The sequence below is a fragment of the Saimiri boliviensis genome, chromosome 9, assembly GCF_048565385.1.
Source record: "Saimiri boliviensis isolate mSaiBol1 chromosome 9, mSaiBol1.pri, whole genome shotgun sequence".
Lineage (NCBI taxonomy): Eukaryota > Metazoa > Chordata > Mammalia > Primates > Cebidae > Saimiri > Saimiri boliviensis.
In genome coordinates, this window is record NC_133457.1 from 90,457,199 (window position 1) to 90,484,079 (window position 26,881).

Genomic DNA, 26,881 nt, shown 5'->3' on the forward strand with positions numbered 1-26,881 from the left:
ATTCCCCAGGCTGGAGTGCAGTGGTGTGATCTTGGCTCACTGCAAGCTCTGCCTCCCAGGTTCAAGTGATTCTCCTGCCTCAGCCTTCCTAGTGGCTGGGATTACAGGCACGCGCCACCATCCCTGGCTAATTCGCTTTATAGATCTTTTAACCCATAGCCTTTAAAGACCTCGCTATTATTTATACTACTATCTATTTTCCCCTTTTATTTCTCTAAAAGACAAAGTCTTGCTCTTGCCCAGGATGGAGTACAGTGGTATAATCATAGCTCACTGCAACCTCAAACTCCTGGGCTCAAGTGATCTTCCTACTTCAGCCTCCACAGTAACTAGGACAATAGGCATGCACTGCCATGCCCAGTCTATTTTTTGTAGAGGTAGGGTCTCAATGTGTTGCACAGGCTGGCCTCAGAACTCCTGGCTTCAAGTAATCCTCCAGCCTCAACCTCCCAAAGCTCTGAGATTATAGATGTGAGCCACTGCACCTGGCCTCTCTTTTGATTCCTGATTTTTCCTTCCTTCCTTAAAAAAAAAAGTTTACATTGTGGTCTATGGCAACAGTCTCCACATTTTAGTTTTGATCCTACAGTTAAATATCTGATATACACTGCCAGTTGTTTTTATTTACATTTTCTATTCATCTTCCGGTTTGCTGGAAGTTGGATTTTTAGTAGATTCTCCAGCAACGGCTCACATTTCCCGAGTTCTTGTGTTACAAACTGTTAGATTTATACATGATTGATAGTTTGGCTGGCAACCCTGTAACATTTGAATCCTCCCACAACATACGAGAAATTCTGGTTTTATTGATCCCACCACCCAAAGGTAGAACGAGGAAAACTCCCTAGCAGCCTATGAAAAGGGTATATAACATAGCCTTTTTCAATCAGATGTCTTTGGATGAGACTTCCTTTTTGAACTCAGCAATTTAGGGAAGCCTCACAGAGAATCTTTCTGTTGCTGTTCCAGTGTGGATGGGGGCATTCCTCTACCTATTCCTGCTGCAGAAGTGACAAAGGTGGGGCATGGAGGCAGTATCACTTTCTTCTACTGCCCTGTGTGGCAGAAGAGTGTCAGCAGCTTCTTCTTTAGTACAGTTCTAAGGCATGGTTTTACAAATCGCTGCTGGAAGTTTATCCTTCTGGTTTACCTGCCTTCTAATAATTCCATAAGCTAACCAATATTCTTTCAAAAAATTTCTGCTTAATCAGTCAGTTTCTATTGTTTGCAACCAAGACACTACAAACCAGTCTGTGGACTAAATGAGGCTACTATTATTAAATGACTAAAACAAAGAATCAAGTATTTTGTATTTTTGACATGGGAAAATTTTATGAAATTCAAATTTTAGTGTCCTTTATAAAGTTTTATTGGAACACAGAATATGTAATATGTTCACTGGTTTATGCATTTGCCTGAATGCCTACATTTGATATACAAAACTATGAAATATTCATACATACAAAAAGGCAGGTCAAAACCGTAACTATAAATAATTTATAAGTAATTTACTTTTAGCCTTTTGGAGAATTTATTTAACAATTAACACATGACTATCATTGCAATTTTTTTTATTCTTTTGAGTCAAGAGTTACTCTACTGCCCAGGCTGGAGTGCAGTGGTGTGATCACAGCTCACTGTAACCTCAAACTCCTAGACTCAAATAATCCTCCTGTCTCAGCCTCACAAGCAGCTGAGACTACAGGCATGTGCCACCACAGCCAGCTAAGTTTAATTTTTTTTTTTTTTTTTTTTAAGAAATAGGGTCTTGCTATGTTGCCCAAGGTTGGTCTCGAACCCTGGCCTCGAGCAATCCTCTCACCTCAGCCTCCTGGGTCACTGTGATTATAGTGTAAGCTACTGCATCTGGAGATTTTATTACTTCCTAAATTAGTTTACTATATTTAATGCTTTTTTCCTATTATAATACTTTTGGGACATCATTTTTCAGAGAACAGTATTTGAGAGTGTGTGTGTGTTTGTGTGTGTATGTGTGTGTGTGTGTGTGTGTGTGTGTGCGCATGCATATATCTTCATTGAGATGACTTTAATCTGCTAATAAACACAGGAGGCCCTAACTTGGTGAAGTCCTTTTACATGGTTTGAAGCTGGTAAACTTTTGGGCCTTTTTTCAAGAGGTAACCCTGGTCATTTAGTGATCCAATAAAGTTTTCAAAATCAGCAACCTGGAAGAAAAAATCAAAAGGTTTATCTCATTAAGTAACATGTCAAAATACTACTTTTAAAATAAATCTCTCAAACAATAATATATAACTGTAAAGTTTCTTGGGCAATATTTTTACTTCTTACAGAGCAAACTGCCTACATTTGAGCTCTGGATTCTATAATGCCTAAATAAAAAACAAAAATTCCATTAGGCCGAGAATATTTTACATTTTAGATTAGCTGAAAAACAAGTATCAGACTTTTGAAATTAAGCAGGCAATTTTCCATAATGTGTAATAGCACATGTTTGAAGTGCTATAACACTGATTTTCATGAGAACTTTAAAGTAGAAAAAGCAGGTATAATTATGTCCATTTAACAGATGAGGGAACTGATGTTAAAAGTGTTAAAATGACTTATCCACAAGAGACTGTCAGAAAAACACAGAGACTCTGTCTTACTACAATGTTTCCCTCTGACCATCAAGATGCTGGAAAGACTGAGAAGAAGCAGGTAGGAATTTTAAATAAGTAAAAACTGTTTCTGTTCTAGTATATTAATAAGGACCTCCTGAAATTCTTATAAAAGAGATTAACTAGTTTAACATACCTGAATGTTTAGCTCTTTGGCAATCTGCCGAAGTTGATGAAATTGAAATATATTATTATAAGTTCTTTCAGCAATGTTACTGAGAGCAGAAATAAATCTTTTTGCTCTTGACCTGTTGCTCATTCCAGAACCATGCTGGGATCGCTCAAAATCTAGGTTCCCAAATTCATCAGAGTAAGTTCCTAGCATGCTTAAAAGGAAAGGAAGAAAAAAATTACCCAACGTGGCACTGCCATGGAAACTACTGTTCTGGGCTTTCAGGTTATAGAAGAAAAATTTGGAAGTGGCTACAAGGCTCATTTAGCAAACATTTCAACCTGTGTTTATGAGTGGTCACTTTGAAATTCACTATGACATGGATTGATAGGGGATAAAAATATTTTGGACGGTTACCACTTTTAAGAAACTTCTAAATTTCAAGAGAGAAATGCATAAAAACACAAAATTGATAAACTACAATATAAATACCTGGGACATTCTTTTTGATTCATGAAGAAAAGAAATTCTAAATATAATAAATTTAGACTTTACTGAATAAAAATGTGCCCAATCTCCTGGTGCAGCATCTGACAAATAAAAGGTATTTAAAATATCCTAGGGATGAACTAGAAAGGTTATGCTGAGTTGCATAATAATGGTTAGATATTAAAGGATACACCTATTACTGCCAGATTTCTTCTTTTTTCTTATTTTCACAGTATCACCAAGGAAAGAAATACGTACTTGATAGTGAATTTTAGTTAGAAATCTGGAAACACCAGTTAGAAACACAATTAACCAACCTGTTTAATCCAACCCTGTTGCTGATTCCCTGCTTGAACAATGGGATAGCTGTATTTCACAGCCAGGATAACTGGCAAAACTGTTAATTAATCAGGAATTAATTAATCAAATACATACTGGTCACCTGCTGAGCAATAGGCTTATAGTGGTGAACAAAACAGGATTACTTCCTCCCCTTAAGAAGCATGCAGAGATGGCTTTAAATGGGTTATAAACAATAAACCTTCCTTTTATTCCTTGAATAGTTAAGAGCCTACATTATACAATAAGAATGAGTCATTCAAATAAGACTATTAAAAAATGATAAAACAATAAGATGGATAAGTGTTTTTCTCTGAAATACAGCATAATCTCTTTTATGATGAACCTCCCATATACTTGCTTCTCATGAGAAAGTTGTTAAAAATACCAGGCCGGGCGCGGTGGCTCAAGCCTGTAATCCCAGCACTTTGGGAGGCCGAGGCGGGTGGATCACGAGGTCAAGAGATCGAGACCATCCTGGTCAACATGGTGAAACCCTGTCTCTACTAAAAATACAAAAAATTAGCTGGGCATGGTGGTGCGTGCCTGTAATCCCAGCTACTCAGGAGGCTGAGGCAGGAGAATTGCCTGAACTCAGGAGGCGGAGGTTACGGTGAGCCAAGATCATGCCATTGCACTCCAGCCTGGGCAACAAGAGCAAAACTCCATCTCAACTTTTAAAAAGCTTCAGGTTAATAATAATGGGTAACATTTATCTTAATTATATTTACCATAGGCTATTCCACTTAGTTCTCCGAGCAATCCTGTGACTTAGGAACTATTCTTATTCCCATTTCAAGAATGAAAAAACATTCTTATTAGGTTGGTGCAAAAGTAATAGTGATTTTTAAATTTTTTTCTTATGGGAAAAGCCCAATTACTTTTGCACCAAACAAGGCTAACATTAAAGTGACTTGCCAGAAGTTACGCAACTAGTAAGTGGCATATTTCAGGTTTGAATCTGTGCTACACTGCTTCAGATTTTAAAAGGCTATGTAAAATATTTGAGCTAGTTTCCTGAAATAGAAAAAAAACTCACAATGATCTCTCACCTTTGAAGGTGGCTCTCTCTTCTATTCTGCTACCTCGTATATTTTCAATTTTAGGAGAAAGCTTATGTGAACTGTTTACTAAATATAAACATTTAGTTTTTAAAATATAGCTAAGTGCTTTGCTTAGACTCAGACAAGCTATGTCATGGTTTAAGAACTTTCTTATTCAGGTGTCGGCTTCCCAGTTAAAATGTAATCTTAAGGGTTTAAAACCACATTAAGGGCAAAGATTCAATGAAGGTGAAGAAATGAAAACTCTGAAATGGAAGATTTAATGAATGAATGGATAATGATTACTAAGGTCAACTTTACCATCAATGCAGGACATTTACCAAAGGCCTACTTTATGGCAGGCATGATTCTAGGCCCTGGGAATATACTGGTAAATGAGTCAGGTAAGGTCCCTACTCTCATACACTAAGGACAGAATGCATGTTAAGCATAACAAACAGATAATTCATAATCTAATTTCATTGTGTTTCACCGGATCCTGATCTCTGCCATGGACATAGTGTCAGGTAATTCCAATCAAACTATTTTCTTTTTCCTGAAAATTTTTATGAACACCAGTAAACATACTGAGACAATTCAGGGAAACAATCTGGTAATCTCATATGGGTACTGTTTCACTTAATAAGACCTCTTTTTTTTTTCAGGGGCCCAGATGTAAACTTATCTAAAACTTGCTCAAATTTACCAGCAAAGCAACTCTGAGAAGCAGTACAGAGTTCCATGAGACAAGACCTAAGCATTCCTCTTGGACAGGAAAGCATATGCGAACACTGTCCAACAGGAGTATTCAGCCATGCAGAAAAATCTTATACTAAGTATAAGCCAACCATAAATTGGCAATATAGCGTTTTTATTGAAAAAGTAATTATAGCCTAATTTACTTTGCTTAAGCATGATGCTCAAACAGAAGAACTAAGCTACTGTGTCCACAGACCAGTGAATTTATTGTGGGGAAACACTAGACAGTTGAGGTAACACCTGAGGTCTCGGCTTGTAGAAACTGGGCAATGGTAAAGCCTCAAAAGAATGCTACAGGTTAAGAGAAAAAAGGAGAAAGGTAGTGTACCCCTTGCTTGACAGATGAACAGTCTACAAAGTAGAAATGTGACATTCAGGAGAGCCAGCCACCAGAAGACCCAGAGGGCCAGAGGTCATTAAAAGGAAAAGGAAGCCAGGAGTGGGAGTCTTAGCCACACTCCCAAAGGTAGAGAGTTCAAGTGCAGGATGCAGAGAAAGCAAGATGCACACATTCTATGTTTAAGTCAATGGACAACTTATCATCATTAAATAAGAACTGCCTATTTTTGGCAGTTCTTAACAAAAACTGCCTATTGTTTTTGTTATGGGGAAAAAAGCTAAAACAACAACAAAAAAAATTCTTAAATTTTGGTGGGGTTGTGACCTACTTTCCTAATTGGAAAAAATCTCTCTGCTGGTCAGTCTCTAGTCTGGTCTCCCAGAAAGCCACACCCACAAGAAGTCAGGTAGACAACAAGATTTTGTGGCCATTCTTTTACTTCATATGCTAGCACACCAAGCCCATAGCAGCACATTGTATGAGACAGTCTAGTAAATTCCTAGACTATCTGGTTGCTTATAAATGGCAACTGGAGGGTCTCTAACATAATGAGATCAATTGGAGAGGGACCAAAGCCAGGTTGGCAAAATTTTCAGCTACAAGCTCACTCAAACCCTTGTACTGAATCACATAGAAAGAAAACTGATGGGTCAAGCTCTGCGTGATGCCAGGCACGGTGGCTCATGCCTGTAATCCCAGCTACTTGGAAGGCTGAGGCAGGAGAATTGCTTGAACCCAGGGGGTGAAGGTTGCAGTGAGCAGAGATGGCACCACTGTACTCTCCAGCCTGGAAGACAGAGCAAGACTCTGCCTCCCAAAAAAAAAAAAAAAAAAAAAAAAAAAAGCGCTGTGTAATGTCATACCAACAGGATATTTAGATAGAGAAGGTAAGTTGTTAGGAATTAGCTGAAAGGGTTGGGTGTTATCGTTATTAATTTTTCTTATTTTGTTAAGTAATTCCTAATTCTTCCAAGGTAGAGGGATTCTTTTTTTCTAGCAGCTGCTGATTCTGGGGCTTGCATGGTGTCAGAACCAGGTGGTTTGCCCAGCTAGTCCCCTCTGGCTGTGAATAAAAGTGGTGCAGCACAGCTGGAAGAGCAAGGGCTTTGGAGTCCAACCTGGAGCTGCCATGGCAAGTTACACACTGCTTCTCAGTTTCCTCTGGTGTAAAATACGCCACGAAGGAATGTGCGCTGAGGTGTTGTGCAGTTTGGTGCCAGCAATAAAAAATTAAGAGCTGTCAATTCTAGAATCTTTAAAGCTTTCAAAGACAGCCAGTAGAAACTTACAAACTCTGAGACTGAATTAAGGAGAAAGATTCCTCTTCTTCCATGGATTCCCTATAAGGGCAGGAAACAAGCTACAGATTATTGCACCTTCAGGAGGTGGCATGGGTGCCCTTCTACCAATATGCATATTTCTAGAGGCAGCAGAGAGAATAAAGCAGCCTCCAGGATGGGCAAGTACCAGCCTGGGGACAAAGAGACAACTAGGTAAAGTCTCTCCTTATTAAGAAAAGACAAGGAAAAAAGGATCTGCAGCTAAGACATGGTGGACAATTTAGATGGACAGCATTGAGGACTAGACCATAAAAATTCTTTGAAAAGGGTAATTTTGGAAACTTCTTATTTAGGGTGAGGTCTGCCAGTTTTTGAAGCCTTCGATTTATGACTCAGAGAAAAGGAGATCTGCTCAGCCTCATCTGAATATTATCAACAAAACTTGCACTATTGGACCAGGGGTGGTGGCTCACGCCTGTAAGCCCAGCACTTTGGGAGGCCAAGGAAGGAAGATCACTTAGGGCCAGTAGTTTGAGATCAGCCTGGCCTACATAGTGAAACCCCATCTCTACTAAAGATACAAAAATTAGCCAGGTATGGTGGCACACACCTGTAGTCTCAGCTACTTGGGAGGCTGAGGCAGGAGAATCACTTGAACCCAGGAGGCAGAGGTTGCAGTGAGCCAAGAGAGTACCACTGTATTCCAGCCTGGGTGACAGAGCCTGACTCTGTCTCAAAAAAAAAAAGACTTGATAGTATATAGTGTTTATTGAGTGTCTTCTAATGTATCAAAACCCTATCTGTCACTTTATAGAGATCTCTACATGACACCTCAGCGCACATTCCTTCATGTCGTGTTTTACACCAGAGGAAACTGAGAAGCAGTGTGTAACTTGCCATGGCAGCTCTAGGTTGGACTACAAAGCCCTTGCTCTTCCAGCTGTGCTGCACCACTTTTATTCACAGCCAGAGGGGACTAGCTGGGCAAACCACCTGGTTCTGACACCACGCAAGCCCCAGAATCAGCAGCTACTAGGAAAAAAAGAATCCCTCTACCTTGGAAGAATTAGAAATTACTTAACAAAATAAGATAATTTCACCTTTAATATGTTTTTTGGTCTTGGAAAAGTAGATTCCTAATAGATATATATTTTTTCAGTTCTATGAGAGCATATTAAAAATGCACTTTAAATGAAAAAAAGCAAAGTATAGAATGTTACAGTTACTCTTTGTCTACAAAGGGGAAAAAAATTATACAGATACGTAGTCACACAAAAAACTAAGAATTGCCACTGGCTAGCAGAAAGAACTGCAATTAATTTTTCTTTTCTGTCTTCTAGGAATCATTATCTACTAAATGATGTAAAATGCAAAGGATACAATTTAGCAATATTTATCAAAAACCTACAGTATTTACTGTTGGACCCAGAAATACCACTTCTGAAAATTTATCATGTAGGTGTACAACTTACCCATATATGAAGTATCTTACATAGAACATTACTTATTGTTGCATTATTTAAAAGCACAAGAATGGAAAATGTTCATTTGTCAATAAGGGTACTGACTAAATATACTATATAATGTATCTGCACAACAGAATACTCTGCAGCTGTAAAAAAAAAAAAAAAAGAAAGAAAGAATCTCTAGTAAGAAAAGACTCTTGAGGCTGGGCGCGGTGGCTCACACTTATAATCACAGGACGTTGGGAGGCCGAGGCCAGTGGATCACTTGAGGTCAAGAGTTCGAGATCAGCCTGGCCAACACAGTGAAACCCCGTCTCTACTAAAAATACAAAAATTATCTGGGCGTGGTGATGGGCGCCTGTAATCTCAGCTACTCAGGAGGCTGAGACAGGAAAATCGCTTGAACCTGGGAGGCGGAGGTTGCAGTGAGCCAAGATCGCGCCACCGCACTCCAGCCTGGGTGACAGAGCTAGACTCCATTTCCAAAAAAAAGATCTCTGGATATATTGGTTTTTTTGTTTTTGTTTTTGAGATGGAGTTTCGCTCGTTACCCAGGCTGGAGTGCAATGGCACGATCTCGGCTCACCGCAACCTCCGCCTCCTGGGTTCAGGCAATTCTCCTGCCTCAGCCTCCTGAGTAGCTGGGATTACAGGCACGTGCCACCATGCGCGGCAAATTTTTTGTGTTTTTAGTAGAGACGGGGTTTCACCATGTTGACCAGGATGGTCTTGATCTCTTGATCTCGTGATCCACCCGCCTCGGCCTCCCAAAGTGCCGGGATTACAGGCTGCACCACCTCGCCCGGCGGATATATTGTTAAAATTCAACACTGGTACAGAAGAGTGTAAATACTAGACTATCTATGGAAAAGTAATGGGTGTCTGGGTGAAGGGGGTGAGTAGGTGGTAAACAGCATAGGAGCCAGCCCTTCTCCAGTAGGTTTTGCAACTGATTTTAGCACTATGTAAATGAATTACTCATTCAAAAAAATTTTTAATGTAAAGATTATTTTACACAGTGAGAGATATTTTAAAGAAACAATACTCTGTTCAGAGGAAAATAAGTGACCCAATGGCTAAATAAAATTAGCATTGGCCTATTACCTAATTTGATAACTGGTATTTCATTCAAAACAATTTGAAATTTCTATCTTACCTATATTTCATAATTTCAACTATATCCTCAGCATCTTCTTTGGTTGCTTCCTCTCTCAATTCCAACCTTGCTCGTGCCTTTGAAATAAAACACCATTTTCAGATGACAAAGGATATATATATTTACCATAGTATGTCTAAGCTTTATTTCATTTACTCATTTTACACAAAAACTGACATTTAGGTGAGGAAGGTTATAATATCAGAAGTCAAAATATGAAAAAAATTATCTAGGCCAGTGGTGGTGGCTCAGGCCTATAATCCCAGCACTTTGGGAGGCCGAGGCCGGAGAATCACTTGAGCCCAGGAGCTTGAGACCAGCCTGGGCAACAAAGGGAGGCTCTATCTCTACAAAAAAAATATATAAATTAGCTGGGTGCGGTGGTGTATGCTTGCAGTCCTGGATATGTGGGAGGCTGAGGTGGGAAGATTGCTTGAGCCTGGGAGGAGAGGCTGCAATGAGCCTTGGTCATGCCACTGCACTCCAGCCTGGGTGACAGAAGGAGACCCTGATTTCGGTCAAAAAAAAAAAAAAAAAAAAACAAAAACTCTAAAATCTTGAATATGAAAATTGTAACTCACTTAGGATAAAACTCATGTTTACTTATTAACATATCTTTTTACTTATTAACATATCTTTTTACTTATTAACATATCTTTTTACTTATTAACATATCAAATGAGTGTTCATTTCAAGAGACTTGATGAAATATACTTGGTTTTCCCTTGCCTTTTACTTTCAGGGAATCATGCCTAACCAATATGGTAAAATAACAAAGAGGAGCTAATCAGATTTTAGGAGCAAAAAGCCCAAACTCTGAGCTAGTTAATTTTAACTGCCAGAGTTCTCTTAATATTTCACAACTGTAAGCAGATATTATTGCTGTTAAAAACACAGGCACTATCCTTGTGGACCTGTCATGTAATAAAATAAAATACTCAAGATACCCAACACATTCTATGTTCCCATATATTCAACTGGGGATCTCAGGAATCCTAGTTAACCTAACCACTTTTCAGACATTCCAGGGGCTCCTAAGTGTCATTCAAAGAAAAAGAAAAGTTGCATGCTAAGTAACTGATTCTGTGACTAGAAGTAGTTATGCACTGATAGGTTACAGGCATGACAAAAATCTTTTTAAAAAAACTTTTATCCATCCATTTCTAACGTCTCTCAATAGAAAGAAAAACTGAGTCAATTATGCAGACGATAGTTCAAAAGAGAAGTCATGGAGTACCATTCCATGGAATGACCATTTTTATGGTCATTCAAAAAAGCATGACCATAAAAAGAAACAAACCTCTGTTAGACGAATCAAAGATTCCAGCTGCCTGGTAGTGATTGGTGAGCTATTTAACCGCTGGCTCTGTTTCCTGAGCTCAAGGTAAAAATCCTGAAGGACTTGAGCAGCTTCTGTGGATAGTCTGGGGTAGACATACTGTCGAGCATAGCCAATGTACTTTCTCAATAGCTGGTGGGGAATGGGATCTATTATTTCTCCAGGAACCACCTGAAGCATGATTAAAAGAACCAAGATAACACAGATAAGTAGCAAAGCCAATGTACTTTCTCAATAGCTGGTGGGGAATGGGATCTATTATTTCTCCAGGAACCACCTGAAGTATGATTAAAAGGACCAAAGGCCGGGCGCGGTGGCTCAAGCCTGTAATCCCAGCACTTTGGGAGGCCGGGGCGGGTGGATCACGAGGTCGAGAGATCGAGACCATCCTGGTCAACATGGTGAAACCCCATCTCTACTAAAAATACAAAAAATTAGCTGGGCATGGTGGCTCGTGCCTGTAATCCCAGCTACTCAGGAGGCTGAGGCAGGAGAATTGCCTGAACCCAGGAGGCGGAGGTTGCGGTGAGCCGAGATGGCGCCATTGCACTCCAGCCTGGGTAACAAGAGCGAAACTCCGTCTCAAAAAAAAAAAAAAAGGACCAAGATAACACAGATAATTAGCAAATAAAATCTGTCTGCTAAAATAACTTGTTTAGGCCAGGTGCAGTGGCTCGCACCTATAATCCCATCACTTTGGGAGGCCAAGGGACACATCACCTGAGGTTAGGAGTTTGAGACCAGCCTGGCCAACACAGCAAACCCCCGTTCTCTATTAAAAATAGAAAAATCAGCAAGGCATGGTGGCACGTGCCTATAGTCCCACCTACTTGGGAGACTGAGGCAGGAGAATCGCCTGAACCTGGGAGGTGGAGGTTGCAATGAGCCAAGATCGTGCCACTGCACTCCAGCCTTGGTGATAAAGTGGGACTCTGTCTCAAAAATAAAATAACTTGTTTAGATAAATATGTAATTCCAAAAGAATCTCCAAATCGACCAAACACTGTATCTGTAGCTCTCTTCCTAGCTGACTTAGTTTTTTTTTTTTTTTTTTTGAGAAGGAATCTTGCTCTGTTGCCAGGCTGGAGTACAGTGGCATGATCTCTGCTCACTGCAACCTCCGCCTCCCAGGTTCAAGCAGTTCTCCTGCCTTAGCCTCCCAAGTAGCTAGAACTACAGGTGTGCCCCACCCCACCCAGCTAATTTTTGTATTTTTAGTAGAGACGGGGTTTCACCATGTTGGCCAGGATGGTCTGGATTTTCTGACCTCGTGATCCTCCTGCCATGGCATCCCAAAGTGCTGGGATTACAGGCGTGAGCCACCGCGCCCGGCCGACTTAGATTATTTCAAATGAAGTTTGAAACTCTAGTATTGAAACATTAAAAAGTTATGGTAAAAAAGTTTATATCCTAGGCCGGGCACGGTGGCTCAAGCCTGTAATCACAGTACTTTGGGAGGCCGAGGCGGGTGGATCACAAGGTCAAGAGATCGAGACCATCCCAGTAAACATAGTGAAACCCCGTCTCTACTAAAAATGCAAAAAAAAATTAGCTGGGCATGGTGGCACGTGCCTATAATCCCAGCTACTCAGGAGGCTGAGGCAGGAGAATTGCCTGAACCCAGGAGGCGGAGGTTGCGGTGAGCCGAGATCGCGCCATTGCACTCCAGCCTGGGTAACAAGAGCAAAACTCCGTCTCAAAAAAAAAAAAAAAAAAAAAAAAAAAAAAGTTTATATCCTATGGCTCTACAATAAGTACTCTATACTCTGACATTCAAACAGAACCAAACTGAATGATTAAGGAGAAGAAATGTTTATACCTTTAGTCTTTCTGATAATGGTTTCTCAGAAACTACTTCAAGTACAGAAGTATTTGAATCTTGACTACTCATACGAGCTACTGTGGCACTGCTAACGGTTCTCTGCTTTCCAGCTCTTATTGCAATCACATGTTCAGAGAGTAAGTGATCATGATGCTCATTTGGAGTATCTAACAGGATAAAGACCAAATCAAATCTGGATAGGAGTGCACTCCCCATTCTACAAAGCATGAAAGAAAGAAGAAACAATGATTGGAATAAAAAAGAAAAACTAGAAAACTGTTTACTCACTTGTTTACTACTCAAGTTCCATGTAGAACTTGAAAAAACAAGATTTAAGTTAAAGAAATAAGCAAATAGCTTTTTGGATTTGATATATTCACCCACTGCACCATGGGCACAAGAATTACATGTACCTAACCTGGGTAGGTTGAGGACATGGCCCTTTCTCACACCACCAAACCCACTGACTTCTTCTTCATGTCCTATTATCACTAATTGGCAATACTGCTACATGACATATCAGAGGTTAGCTAGTTCAGTAGTTTGTTCATGATACCATTAAAAACAGAATCCAAGACCCCTGGATTTTTGTTTAGTAGATCTTTCTGATTTTTCTAATATAGCACTTTGTCATTTTACTAGAGAACAACTACTAGTAAGTTGACTTTTTGTGGTGGTGGTAGAGAAATACCCTAAATTTCCAAGTATAAATTGTGTATTTCACTATGTATCAAAGACTACTTCTATTTTGATACATTATTAAAAATAAAAAATTAGCTCCACCCTCACTAAAGTCTCTAATTTTTCAGGAGGCACTCTTTTGTCTCTCACTTTTCTATCACTTACATACATTTTTCCTTTTCCAAACATTTTGTCCAACCTATACAGAATGAATTAGAAGAGAAAGCATACATATAAATACAAATAAAAAAAGCGGGACCATACCACATATTTAAGTTAATGTGCTCTTCTCATTTAACAGTAAAGCACAGCCATGTTCCCATATTAGTACATACAAAGCTACTTTTGTTCTCATAATCACTACTTTCCACTGTACAGTGTTACCTAGTTTTAAGGTGTTTCCAACTTTTGGCAGCGATAATGCTACAATACCCATGCTATAAACCTAAACCTATCATTGTACACCTATGTGCCTATCTCTTTGAACAGTAGTCCTAAAAGTAGAGGAGCTGTAACAAACAGAATGTGCATTTACAATCATGATTAACACACCAAGGTATCCTTCAAAATACTAAATTGTGTATCTGAGAAACAATTTTTTTTGTTTTTTGAGATGGAGTCTCACTCTGTCACCCAAGCCAGAGTGTGGTGGCACAATCTTTCCTCACTGAAATCACCATCTCCCAGGTTTTTTTTTTTTTTTTTGAGACGGAGTTTCGCTCTTTTTACCCAGGCTGGAGTGCAATGGCGCGATCTCGGCTCACCGCAACCTTCGCCTCCAGGGTTCAGGCAATTCTCCTGCCTCAGCCTCCTGAGTAGCTAGGATTACAGGCACGTGCCACCATGCTCAGCTAATTTTTTTTTTTTTTTAGTAGAGACGGGGTTTCACCATGTTGACCAGGATGGTCTTGATCTCTTGACCTCGTGATCCACCCACCTCGGCCTCCCAAAGTGCTGGGATTACAGGCTCGAGCCACTGCGCCCGGCACCATCTCCCAGGTTTAAGCAATTCTCCTACCTCAGCCTCCCAAGTAGCTGGGATTACAGGCAGCTGCCATCAGGCCCAGCTAATTTTTATATGTTTACTAGAGATGGGGTTTTGCCATGTTGGCCAGGCTGGTCTCAAACTCCTGACCTCAGGTGATCTACTTGCCTTGGCTTCCCAAAGTGCTGGGATTACAGGCGTGGGCCACCACACCCAGTCAGTGAGAAACCATTTCCACACTACTTTGCAAATAACGTTAGTATTTAAAATGTCTGCCAATCTGGTGAATATCAATGGTACTTCACTGTTTTACTTTGGAGTGTTTAAGCACATTTTTTGTGCATTTATTGGACACATGTAACTTCTGTGAACTAGCCATATATTTCCCATGTAGTTCTGAGAGCTATTTATTTCTTTTTCTTACTGATTAGAGTGATTCAATCTTAAAGGTATATTTGAACAGACTTACTTTAAATTCTCAGAAACTGTTTTGGCTTTATTGTAGTGTCCTCCTACTGGATTTGCAGCCGCAATAATGGAAGTTCTTGCAGGAAGGCTACAAACCACCCCAGCCTTAGCAAGACTAATACTTTGCTGCTCCATGGCTTCCAACAAGGCTTGATGTTGATTCCCCATCTTATCAAATTCATCTATTCCACAAATACCTACAATCAAAGTAGAATAATGCAGACAAATTTTTTTCTGTGGTTGAGTTCCAAATTTTATAGGATAGAAAATGTTTCACAATAATTATTTCCATTTGTTTCAGCAGTTAACATTATAAAATGTCATACAATGGAGAATTACTGTTTGTTTCGCAGCAAGTAACACACTTGTCTTATTTAACTAAGTTTTGTGTAATACTTATTCCTTTAGCATTTTTCATAGGCAAGGCACTATGCTGTGAGGATTACGAAAATGAAGAGATAAGAGTAACCCTCAAAATGCTTAAGGACTTAAATTTAAACAGGTGAGATTTTATACACACACATTTAAGAAGTATATTTCAAAACCTATACCATGTACTGACTATACACTTGTATACACATATAGGGAAATCACGTAACCTCTTTAAACATATACAATGCACCACCACTAACTAGAGGCACTGTATGTACCAGGAATGTCCTGTCTATTGCATAAGTTATTGGAGACTCTCTAACATTACCTTGTAGTATTTGTCTTCCCTGCTCCCCATACTAGTTAGGTTAGTAGCCGGGGGTTACCTCTGAAGGGCTTTGCTGTAGTTAAACCCCTCCATATCTACTCTATACCCTAGTTAAGCCTTGCTAGCACAGAGGAGTATGTGAAAAAAAACTGCTTAGTCTTTTTGAAACCCAGCTGCTAACCTAACTGGTATGGGGAGCAGGAAAGACAAATATTACAAGGTAATGTTAGAGCCCCCAATAACTTGTGCAACAGACATGACATTCCTGGTACATACAATGCGTTTAGTTTATTTCAACACATTTTCTTCTATCCTTGAATCCACTTCTGGTTTCATGTTTGGGTTTCCTACTTCATGGAACCAATTATGTTGAATTTCCTTTGTTCTCTATCTCTGTTACTTCCCCTCTAATTGTACTAAGCTTTGTTCTTTTCCATTCACTTTATCTCAAGGCTTTCCTGTATTTATAATTTTTCATTCAGCTGTGTCAGTTTTATATATTAGTTTAATAACATTGTTAGTTGTCAATTTGTCTCTCATATCCTTATCATCTCCTCTTGTTTTGAGCTTTCATTAAATTCATGTTCTTATCAAACATGAAACACTCATGGGAAGTTTTCATTTGTTCCTTAGATTATCATTTTGTCTAGAGTGAGGTCTTTTATTGGGCATATTAAGTGTATGTAAGAATATTTCTTCATAGCTGCCATACTGTCTCTTTACCTTGCTCATGTATAATAATGGCTGCTCTGTGCAAACCTATTTTTTCCAACATGGTATACATGAATTCCTGTCAATACTCTTTTGTAATTTTGACCCATTTTTTCCTTTTGAGCTACAGTTTGTACTTTTTGGTAACCTAATGATTTGGGAGGGGGAGGTAAGGGGAGCTTTGTTGAACTGTGTGCCACCTTTCTTGCTGATGTCTTTTCTGAGAGGGTTCACACCCCTCTGTTGGGAATGTGTCCCATATTCATGCCAGGGGATCCCAGTGCATTATTCCCGCTGTTCAATGTGGAGCTCTAGGACGTGGTGAGCCTTCCCCGCCTCTGCTAAGATCCTAGCAGTGGTACACTCACAGGCTTTATCACCACTTTTCCCTGAGCTGCCTATTGCTCTGTCTGCCTATACCTCTCTGGATTCATGGTATTATCGGAAATTCTCAAGACTACTAGTACAGTTCCTCAGAGATGGGGATGGGGTAGGAAGAAAGTCAAGCTACTTCCTATGTTGGCTGTCACTTTTCAAAGTGTAAAGCAGAAGCTGGGAAACCTTTTCTGCAAAGGGCAGAAGTACATATTTTAAGTTTCACACGCCATGCACAATCTTAAATATTCTTAGGCTTTTCTGTTTGTTTGTACTTTACAATCTTTTAAAAACATAAAAGCCAGTTTTAGCTTGTGGACTATACTAAAACAGGCTGGTTTGACCTATGGACCAAGGTTTACTGACCCCTTGTTTTAAAGCATGAAACATAAACTTTGAGCTTTTTTTTTGAGACAGAATTTCACTCTGTGGTCCAGGCTGGAGTACAGTGGTGCCATCATGTTTTACTGCAACCTCCACCTCCCTTGGTTCAAGTGATTCTTGTGCCTCAGCCACCTGAGCAGCAGGGATTACAGGCATGCGCCACCTCACCCAGCTAATTTTTGTATTTGTAGTAGAGACAGAGTTTTGCAATGTTGGCCAGGCTGGCCTCAAATTCCTGGTGTCAAGTGCTCCATCCACCTCAGCCTCCCAAAGCGCTGGCATTAAGAATTTTAAAAAACCCTCCAAATCACCTTCTACTTCTAGTTAATGAAAAGTTTCATGGTTTAATAATTATTACCTTTTTATTACTATATTTTCTTCACCTGGCAACTTAGCAAAGAGATTCTTACTTCTGATGAGCTATACAATAACCAGATACATGTTTTATGTATTTTTTTTTTTTTTAGCAAAAACTTACTGGATATAAATGCAATAAATTTATAAATTCAGTAAACTGCATGCCCTTTATATACCAGTACTATGTTCTAGGCATGCTGGGTATGGCAGTGAAAAGACAAAATTCCCTGCTTTTGTGAAGCTTACGTTCTACTCAGCCAATGCAGGGTAGGCAATAAAAAGTAAACCACATAGGTGAAAAGTGCTCTGGAAGGAAAACGTAGAGTAGGGTAAGGAGAGTAAGGTCTGCTAAGGTGACAGCAGGGGCAGGGGAGGTTATGAGTTAAAATATAGTATTTATGGAAGGCCTAACTAGGGTCAGGACATTTGAGTAAAACATGAAGGGGGAAAGAAAACAAGCCTTAGCAGCTCTATCTGGGGTAACAACACTCCAGGCAAACGAAACAGCAAGTACAAAGGCCCTTATGAGGAAATGTGACCTGCCTGGTGTGCTGGTAGTGTCCAAGGTAGGGCCCCCAGTGGACCTAGAGAAGAGGAAACAAGGAAAGCAGCAGATAAGGAGGACAGGTGAAAGGCCGGAACATGAATGGCCCTGGGCCACTCTCAAGGCTTTGGCTTTCACTCTGAGCGAGATGGGCAGTTACTAGAGGGTTTTGAGCAAAAGAATAACATAATCTAATTTTAATGAGATTATGCTACTGTATTAAAAGTAACAGGAAGGGGCAAGGGTAGTTATAGGCATCCCAATTGGACGATTACAGTAATAATCCATGTGAGACAGGATGGTGCCATGGACCAGGGTAGTGAAGAAGTGGTTAGATAGATACTGGATATGTTTTGACGGTAGAGTCAACAACATTTGCTGATAGATTAATGTGGGCCATGAGAAAAAGTCAAAGATGGCTCCATGTTTTCTGATTTGAGCAATTAGAATGAGAGAGTTGTCATTTACTGAGATGAGAAAGACTGAAAATAGATTTGAAAGGCAAAATCAGGATTTTAATTTTAGACATGTTAAGTTTGAAAAATTTGTGGAGATACTACGTGGACAGTAAGAAGTATGTGCCTGATGTTTAAAGGAAAGGAGATAATAAATTTAGAATTTTTCACAGATAGGTAGGTAAAGCTATGAAATGATATAAGATCACCAAGAAAGTAAATACAGACCAAGAAGACAAAAGGTCCAAGAAGTAAGCACCTTAGTTAACAACAGGTAAGAGGTTATAAAGACAAAGAACCAGTAAAGACTGAGAAAAAAGTAAAGAATGAAGTAAAGTGGCCTGGAAACCAAGGAGAGTTTCAAGGATCTCAAAGAAGAGGGAGTGATTAACTGTGTCAAATGTGGCTACCAGGTACAAGGTTCAGAAATGTGGAAGTCACTGGCAAATCAGAAAGAATGAATGACCTTAACTGGACTAGAATCTGGGCACTGCCTGACACATGCATGGGAACATGTTTTTTTCAATAAGGTTAAGGCATCACAAAGAGAAACAGGTGGCAAAGCCCAATGTAAGTTTCTTCTTGCTGAGCCCATGCCTGGATTTCTTATCACCTATCACTCAAATCCTGAAAAAAACGAGTTAGGTTACAATATGGCAAAACTATTCATTCTGAAGTAGGCCAGGTGCAGTGGTTCACACCTGTAGTCTGTAATCCCAGCACTTTGGTGAAATTCCATCTCTACTAAAAATACAAAGATTAGCTGGATGTGGTCACGCACATCTGTGATCCTAGCTACTCAGGAGGCTGAGGCACGAGAATGGCTTGAGCTTGGGAGGCAGAGGTTGCAGCGAGCTGAGGTTATACCACTGCTCTCTAGCCTAGGTGACAGAGCGAGACTCTGTCTCATAAAAAGAAAAAAACACCTAAAGTAACAGCTCTAATCTCTTATTGCAAGTCTTCTGTGAGCAAAGGATGACATCCACCTTTTTGTCAGTACCAAGGTTTCTAAACTATTCTAAACTAAATAATATAATACATTCAACAGGTATTTACTGTATGCCTATGTAATAGGCAATGGGAACATGGCAGTCCATAAGACATCCAAATCTCATCCTCCAGGGAGCTTACTATAAAGCTTCAAAACAGGCTTTAAAAATGATCACAAATGTGATGGGTGGTATGAAGTGGGAAGTTTAGGGAGCTACACATATTTATTTGATTTTTACATATACTTGTAACTGAAGATTCTGAAAATGAATGACATTAAGTACAGTTTCAATTCTGTAGTATAAAATCGATGATACTGTATTTCCAATGACTATTTCTGACAGTGTCAAGTCACTGGTTAGGACCGTGCTATCTAAATGTCTATTAAACAGAATGTAAAGAAATTAACTAAAAACGAAAGGCTTTTTAAAAAGCCCCAGAATCACTAATTATTCCTTTTGGCTTCTCACCTTGATCACCAAGTACCAGGGCACCAGCTTCCAAAGCAAAATCTCCAGAGGAACTATCTTTTGAAAGAGTTACCGTCAGACCAGAGGTGGTTGTGGTGTTACCACAAACATACACGCCACGTGGAGCAACATTGCACACTGCCTAAGGAAACAAAAAGTTTAAGAGTATCATCCAAAATGAAAGGGAAGTAATAGCTAACCGCAATTGCTCACAAACGTTAAGTATATTCTTTTTTTTTTTTGAAACAGAGTCTCACTGTCGCCCAGGCTGGAGTGCAGTGGCACGATCTCCACTCACTGCAACCTCTGCCTCCCGGGTTTAAGCAATTCTCCTGCTTCAGCCTCCCAAGTAGCTGGGACTACAGGCGCCTACCACCACATCCGGCTAATTTTTGTATTTTTAGTAGAGATGGAATTTCACCATATTGGTCAGGCTGGTCTTGAACTCCTGACCTTGTGATCCACCCGCCTCAGCCTCCTTTTAAGAGCTTTACAGTACAAGGTGCACCATCACCATCAGAGGAAGGTATCATTATATCCTGATTTACTGATGTTAAATCCAAGGCCAACAAAGAGTGAATGAGGAACCATACAGCTATGAAGGTAGAAAGTCAGGATTCAATCAAACCCAGGTAGTCTGATTCTGAAGTCTGTGGTCATATTAATACTCAACACAATTCGAATTTATGCTTCATTTTCAAGTTCAAAAAGCAAAAACACAAGTACCAATTTTAATTTTGAAGGTTCCAATGCTTCTTTAAACATTAGGTAACAAAACGGCTTAATACATGCTCACCTTCTGAGCAGACAAGCTATAGCAGGCAAGGAAAGTAAATATCACGAGAGTTAAAAGTAGCCAACATCGCACCACTGCACTCCAGCCTGGGCAACAGAGTGAGACTCTGTCTCAGGGGGGGAAAAAAAAAAAAAGCATAGCTCTCTGGAGTCAGGCAGACCTGTTTAAATCATGCACCAGCTGTGTGGCTCTCAGACCTCTCTGAGCCTCAGCTTCCTTATGTTTTATCACAGAACTGCCCTGAAGAATAAGTGAAATCATGTATGCAAGGCACTTAGTTTGGTACCTGGCACAAAATAAGTGCCCAATGTAAAACTGCTATGTACGGCAATGCACTGCCCAATTCCAAGGGACAGTACTCATATCTCAAACACCCACTGCTATCCTATGGTGCTGGCTCAGTAAGTAGTAATTATCATTATTTTTGTTCCTTACACACTTTGTTAGTCTTTATAAGAAATCTTATAACACAGAGTATGATGGTTTACTAAGTAGTCAGAAAAAAAGATAATTAAAAATATAAAGTAAGTGGTTCATAACTGTTGGTTTTAGCTTAATTTTTATTTTGTTATATTTATTATTTTTGAGAGGGTCTCACTTTGTCATCCAGGCTGGAGTGCAGTGGCACAATCATAGCTCATAGCCACCTTGAACTCCTGGGCTCAAGTGATCCTCTCACCTTGGCTCTCTAGTAGCTGGGACTACAGGAGCATGCCACTATGCCTGGCTCATTTATTTTTTGTAGAAATAAGGTCTCACTGTGTTGCCCAGGCTGGTCTAAACTTCAGCCTCCTGAGTAGCTGGGACTACAGGCACATGCCACCACACCTAATTTTTTAAAAATTGTTTTTAGAGACAGGATCTCACTATATTGCCCAGCTGGGTCCTCCTGCCTTGGTCTCCCAAAGTGTTATGATAACAGGCATGAGCCACTGCACCCAGCCTATTAGTCTAGTTTTTAAAAACCCTGGCTTAGTGTGGCTTACATGTCATACTCTATACTATTCACAATGTTTAATTTCCATTAATATATTACAGATTCTATTTTTAAACTGAGCCAAGGGTTTTGAAGGCATTATTCCAGGTCTGAAAAACAAGAAAAACTGCCAATGTAACTTCTTGGTATTAAAACTTTCAATACCACTAGATATATTTTAGAACAACTATCTGCCAAGAAACATTTCTTGAAAAAAAAAAAAAGAGCAAAAAAATGGCAGTTTTATATACTACAGCAATATGTATAAATTATGAGATTTGTACAGATAATAAAGACACTCTAGGGGTTAAAGCAGGCTCCGACCTATAATTCACTAATTCCAAAGTTACACACACATGCACATGTACAACACCATAAAAGGCAGGAAAAAAAGCTGTAACAATTCAGATCCCCACCTGTACGTTTTCCTACATATTCTAAATATACTGTTTTCTTTTCTTTTTTTTTTTAAGACAAGATCTTGACCTATTGCCCAGGCTGCGTGCAGTTGTACAACCATGGCTCCTGGCATTCTCCAACTCCTAGGTTCAAGCAGTCCTCCTGCTGCAGCCTCCTGAGTAGCGGGGACTACAAGTGTGTGCCACCATGCCCAGCTAATCATCTTATTTTTTTGTAGGGACTAGGGGGGTGGTGGTCTCACTTTGTTGCCCAGGCTGGTCTTGAACTCCTGGCCTCAAGTAATCCTTCTGCCTCGGCCCCCCAAAGTATTAGGATTATAGGTGTGAGCCACTGTGCCCAGATTCCTGTTCATTATGAGGCTTGTTTTTTTTCACCTATAAGGGGTATCCTGCACCTCAGTCATCAGGCTTGTAGTGAGGTCTCAGAGCAGAATTTATTTTTTAAAAAGTAGCCTCAGCTGGCCAAAAGGAACCAAATATATATGAAACGGCATAGAAGAAATGAAAATGATGACTGGTTTAACACTCAACCACAGGCGAAAAAGGATGACTCTGATACGAAGGACAGTGGGTTTACAAGATCAAAGCAGTTGTCAAGCCTGGCTGCGTATTAGAATCATCTGTGGACTGTTGTATACATACAGACACTAAGACCCTAACATGAAAACTCTTAACTCAATTGGCCTGTTGTAGGCCATGGTATTTTCAAAGAGCTTCAAAAGTAATTATGATGTGCAGCCAGGGTCTCAATCCTTGGAAAAAGATTCAGGAGTCACACTACTACAACTTACCAAAGGGCCAGGGAAGCCCTGGTCAGTTTTCCACATTGAGTGGGACAGAAGGAGGTCGTAGGCATTTTTAGAAAGCACACTGGCTGAGCGCAGTGGCTCACACCTATAATCCCAGCATTTTGGGAGGCTGAGGCAGGCAGATCTGCTTGAGCCCAGGAGTTCAATACCAACCTGGGCAACATAGCAAAACCCCATCTCTACTATGGGGTTAGAGAAATGGTTAATACTTCCTAACAGCTGATGTCTCAACAGACCAGGATGACTGTACAGCCTGTGTAACAGGAAACTGGCTCAATTTAAAAATACAGCCAGATATAAATTACATATTACTCACACAAACTCCAATTCACTTACACCACCTAACCATGTCCTCTGGAACACACATGCTATATGCTTTGAGAAAATTCACTTGTGAATTATTCATGCATTTTGCAAGCAAAAGACCAAACATTAAATGACTGATTTTCTACCTGGAGCATCTGACTTTTTCCTAAGCCTGGATCTCCAACAACAAGGATGTGTGGGTCTCCTCGAATTGGAATTCTGTTTTTGTCATCTGCATATTTCTGGCTTCCTCCAAAGAGTGCTAATGCCAAACCTGCTTTAACAAGCTCAAGTGCGAAAAAGAACAAAAAACAGAAGTAAGGAAAACATAAAGATGACTAGCAAAGGGGTCCCCCTTCTATGACATTGATTTGTTTGGGGATTGTTTTAAAAGGATGATTGAATGTTAATTCTTTTTTCTAAGAAAAGGAAGTCTAAAAACAAACTTCTATGATGTAAATGATTGAAAAGTAAAAACTCGAAAGGATATCACATCAGAGAGGTATCTTAGAAATTACCAAGACCTACCTTGCAAAACATCAATCCATTCCACAAAAAGGAGAAACATTCGTTTCTGCTTTAATACTGGCAGTGTCTAGTCATTTTAAAAGCCCATTTCTTACCAAAATTAGCTGGGTTGTGGTGGCGCATGCCTGTAGTCCCAGCTACTCAGCAGGCTGAGGTAGGAAAATTGTTTGAACTTGGGAGGCAGAGGTTGCAGTGAGCCAAGATCACACCACTGCACTCCAGCCTGGGTGACAGAGCAAGACTCTGTTTCAAAATAAATAAAATAAAAGCCCATTTCTACTTACTCTAATTGGTAAGAGCTTTTTCTTTTTTTTTTTTTTTGAGACGGAGTTTCGCTCTTGTTACCCAGGCTGGAGTGCAATGGCGCGATCTTGGCTCACCGCAACCTCTGCCTCCTGGGTTCAGGCAATTCTCCTGCCTCAGCCTCCTGAGTAGCTGGGATTACAGGCACGCGCCACCATGGCCAGCTAATTTTTTTTTTTTTTGGTAATTTTAGTAGAGACGGGGTTTCACCAAGTTGACCAGAATGGTCTCGATCTCTTGACCTCGTGATCCACCCGCCTCAGCCTCCCAAAGTGCTGGGATTACAGGCTTGAGCCACCGCGCCCAGCCAGAGCTTTTTCTTAAAAGGAGCTATATGGCTGACACGTATAGTCCCAACACTTTGGAGGCTAAAGTGGGTGGATCACTTGAGACCAGGACTTAGAGACCAGCCTGGGCAACACAGCGAAACCCCATCTCTACAAAAAAATTAGCTGTGCATGGTGGTGCATGCCTGTAGTCCCAGCTACTCAGGAGGCTGAGGTCAGGAGGATGACCTGAGCCCCATAGCTCAAGGCTGCAGTAAGCCATGACTGAGCCATCACACTCTAGCCTGGGTGACAGAGCAAGACCCTGTCTTTAATAAATAGATAAATAAATAAGAGGAGCTGTAGTTTGCTTGTCTCCGTATCATTCATTTATGAATAAAAATTCGTAGTATAATATAAACGGCCAACAGAAATTTGCTACTTTCTGGAAAGTCTTTATATGCTATTTTTGCTAACTTTATATACTTTTTAAGTAAAGATTAAGTAAAATACTTACTTCATGACCAAAAATGACAGGGCAAAGCGAGCTGAAAAACAGAACACAACTTATAAATTCTAATTTATACTTCACCGACCCATTAGGAGATCTCTTTACCGTTTGTTTAACTTGCTTTATTTAATATCAAAAGACAAATGTAAAAAATTTACATCCCCTCAACTCAAATTTTATTCCTACAGTAAATTTCTCAAAATTCTTGGTTAATCTATAAAGGTTAGAATGTTTTAAAAACTGCCTGCATAAGGAAAAGAGGATACTTGCAAAGCATCTTAAAGTAACCAAATATAATGTTGCTCTTACAGATCTAGCCTTAAAATGCATCACAATCATGCTCTTCCACTGTAGAATACAGGATCATACTGTATTTTATGTGAATAGACATCTTTAGACCTGTGCAGCCAAGTCATTGAAAGGAGACTAAGGAGTGAACTTAGTATATAATACTGTAAGATGGAATAAAATATCATTTTTTTTTTTCAGTTCAAGTCAAAGGAACAAATTAAATAAATGAGGGCGGGTACAGTGTTTTGTAGAACCAGAAAGGTGGGATAACTCAAAGCATGGGCTTCCAGGCTACAGGTAAATTCAAGTCAAAGGATCTAATTAAATAAATGAGGCCGAGTACAGTGTTTTGTAGAACCAGAAAGGTGGGATAACTCAAAGCATAGGCTTCCAGGCTACAGGAAAATTTAAACATTTTCTGGTTGACAATTGGTTGAAAAGACCTGAGATCAGTAGAAAGGAATATTTGGGTTGCATAAGAGGTTGTGGAGACCAAAGTTTTATCATGCAGATGAAGCATTTAGCTAGCAGCCTTCAGAGAGAACAGGCTGTAAAATGTTTCTTATCAGACTGTTGTGTTGACATAAATGCTAGAGAGGTATAAGGCATGTCTGACCCCCCACTTCCCTTCATGGCCTGAATCAGTCTTTCAGATTAAATTTTAAGAGCCCTGGCTGAGGAGGAAGTCCATTCAGATGGCTGGGGGGCCTTGGAATTTTATTTTTCATTTACAGGTTCATGCCTGTAATCCCTGCAAGCACTCTGGGGGGCTGAAGTGGGAGGATCGCTTCAGCCCAAAAGTTCAAAACTAGCCTGTGCAACAAAGTGAGACCCAGGTATCTACAAAAAAATTTTTTTAATTAGCCAGATGTAGTGGCACATGCCTTTAGTCCCAGCTACTTATTAGGTTGAGGTGGGAGAATAACTTGAGGCCAGGAGTTTGAAGCTGCAGTAAGCTATGATTGTGCCACTGCAATCCAACCTGGGCAACACAGCAAGACCCTGTCTCCAAAAAAAAAAGAAAAAGAGTATAAAGAAGTACATTTACATTTGTCAATTCTATAAACAAGAAACAAAACAAAAATAGGGTGGGAGAGACAATCAGGAGTAAAATGTGAGTCCTTATTCCCTTTTAATATATGTCAACATAGAAGGAGGTGGTGTCACGTATCCCCTTGCCACTTACTGTTCAGTATACTCCTTCATAATCACTGCCAGCTTCCTATTGGCATCTGCACCTGTCTGCCAAAGACCTTTCTATGGCCACACAGGCATCATGAGCAGGCAGGATAGGCAGGCCAGAAGTGCTGAGTTGTTTAACACTCTTGGGGGCAGACCGAAATGCAGGCCCTTAAATGGAAAAATACTGAGGCTAGCTTTACACAGTGGAGTGTTCCACTGGCCCAGGAAGATGATGTCCCAGATGCTAGTGGGTCGCCTGTTCATTAAGGCACCATACACTGGCTGCCATCACTTCTCCTTTTCCCTACCAGTAACTCCAGAATCACCTCCCAAGTAAACTATGTTGACCCAAGTCACTGCTTCTGAAGGAAACTAAACTAAAACTTAAACTTCCACTGTCACCTAGGAGGGGTTGAAAAACTTTTCCTTAAAGGGCCAGAAAGTATTTTCAGCTTTGCAGGCTATATTGTCTCAGTCACAACTACTCAACTTGTAGTGTGCAAGCAACTATGATCAGTAACATAAGTAAAATGGGTGGGACTGTGTTTTAATAAAACTTTACTTACAAAAACAGGCAGCCTGCGTAGTTT

The 26,881-nt window shown here is 40.0% G+C and overlaps 1 protein-coding gene across 8 annotated transcripts in view; it reads right to left on the bottom strand.

Moving 5' to 3' along the window:
• Positions 1-1,730: 1,730 nt before the first annotated feature.
• MCM8 (minichromosome maintenance 8 homologous recombination repair factor) overlaps positions 1,731-26,881 on the bottom strand; it is a 44,267-nt gene continuing 19,116 nt past the window's right edge. For 6 of the 8 annotated variants that reach the window (XM_074406264.1, XM_074406267.1, XM_039479607.2 and 3 more), the window contains 9 exons: positions 24,825-24,855; positions 23,357-23,497; positions 19,905-20,046; positions 14,920-15,115; positions 12,782-13,001; positions 10,924-11,133; positions 9,624-9,700; positions 2,776-2,965; positions 1,731-2,186 (listed from right to left, as the gene is read on the bottom strand). In XM_074406264.1, coding sequence (XP_074262365.1) covers positions 2,094-2,186; positions 2,776-2,965; positions 9,624-9,700; positions 10,924-11,133; positions 12,782-13,001; positions 14,920-15,115; positions 19,905-20,046; positions 23,357-23,497; positions 24,825-24,855 — 1,300 coding nt within the window. In that variant the 3' untranslated portion in view covers positions 1,731-2,093. Of the gene's footprint in view, positions 2,187-2,775; positions 2,966-9,623; positions 9,701-10,923; positions 11,240-12,781; positions 13,002-14,919; positions 15,116-19,904; positions 20,047-23,356; positions 23,498-24,824; positions 24,856-26,881 lie in introns of those variants that run through there. The other 2 variants (XM_074406270.1, XM_074406269.1) reach the window with 2 other exon arrangements.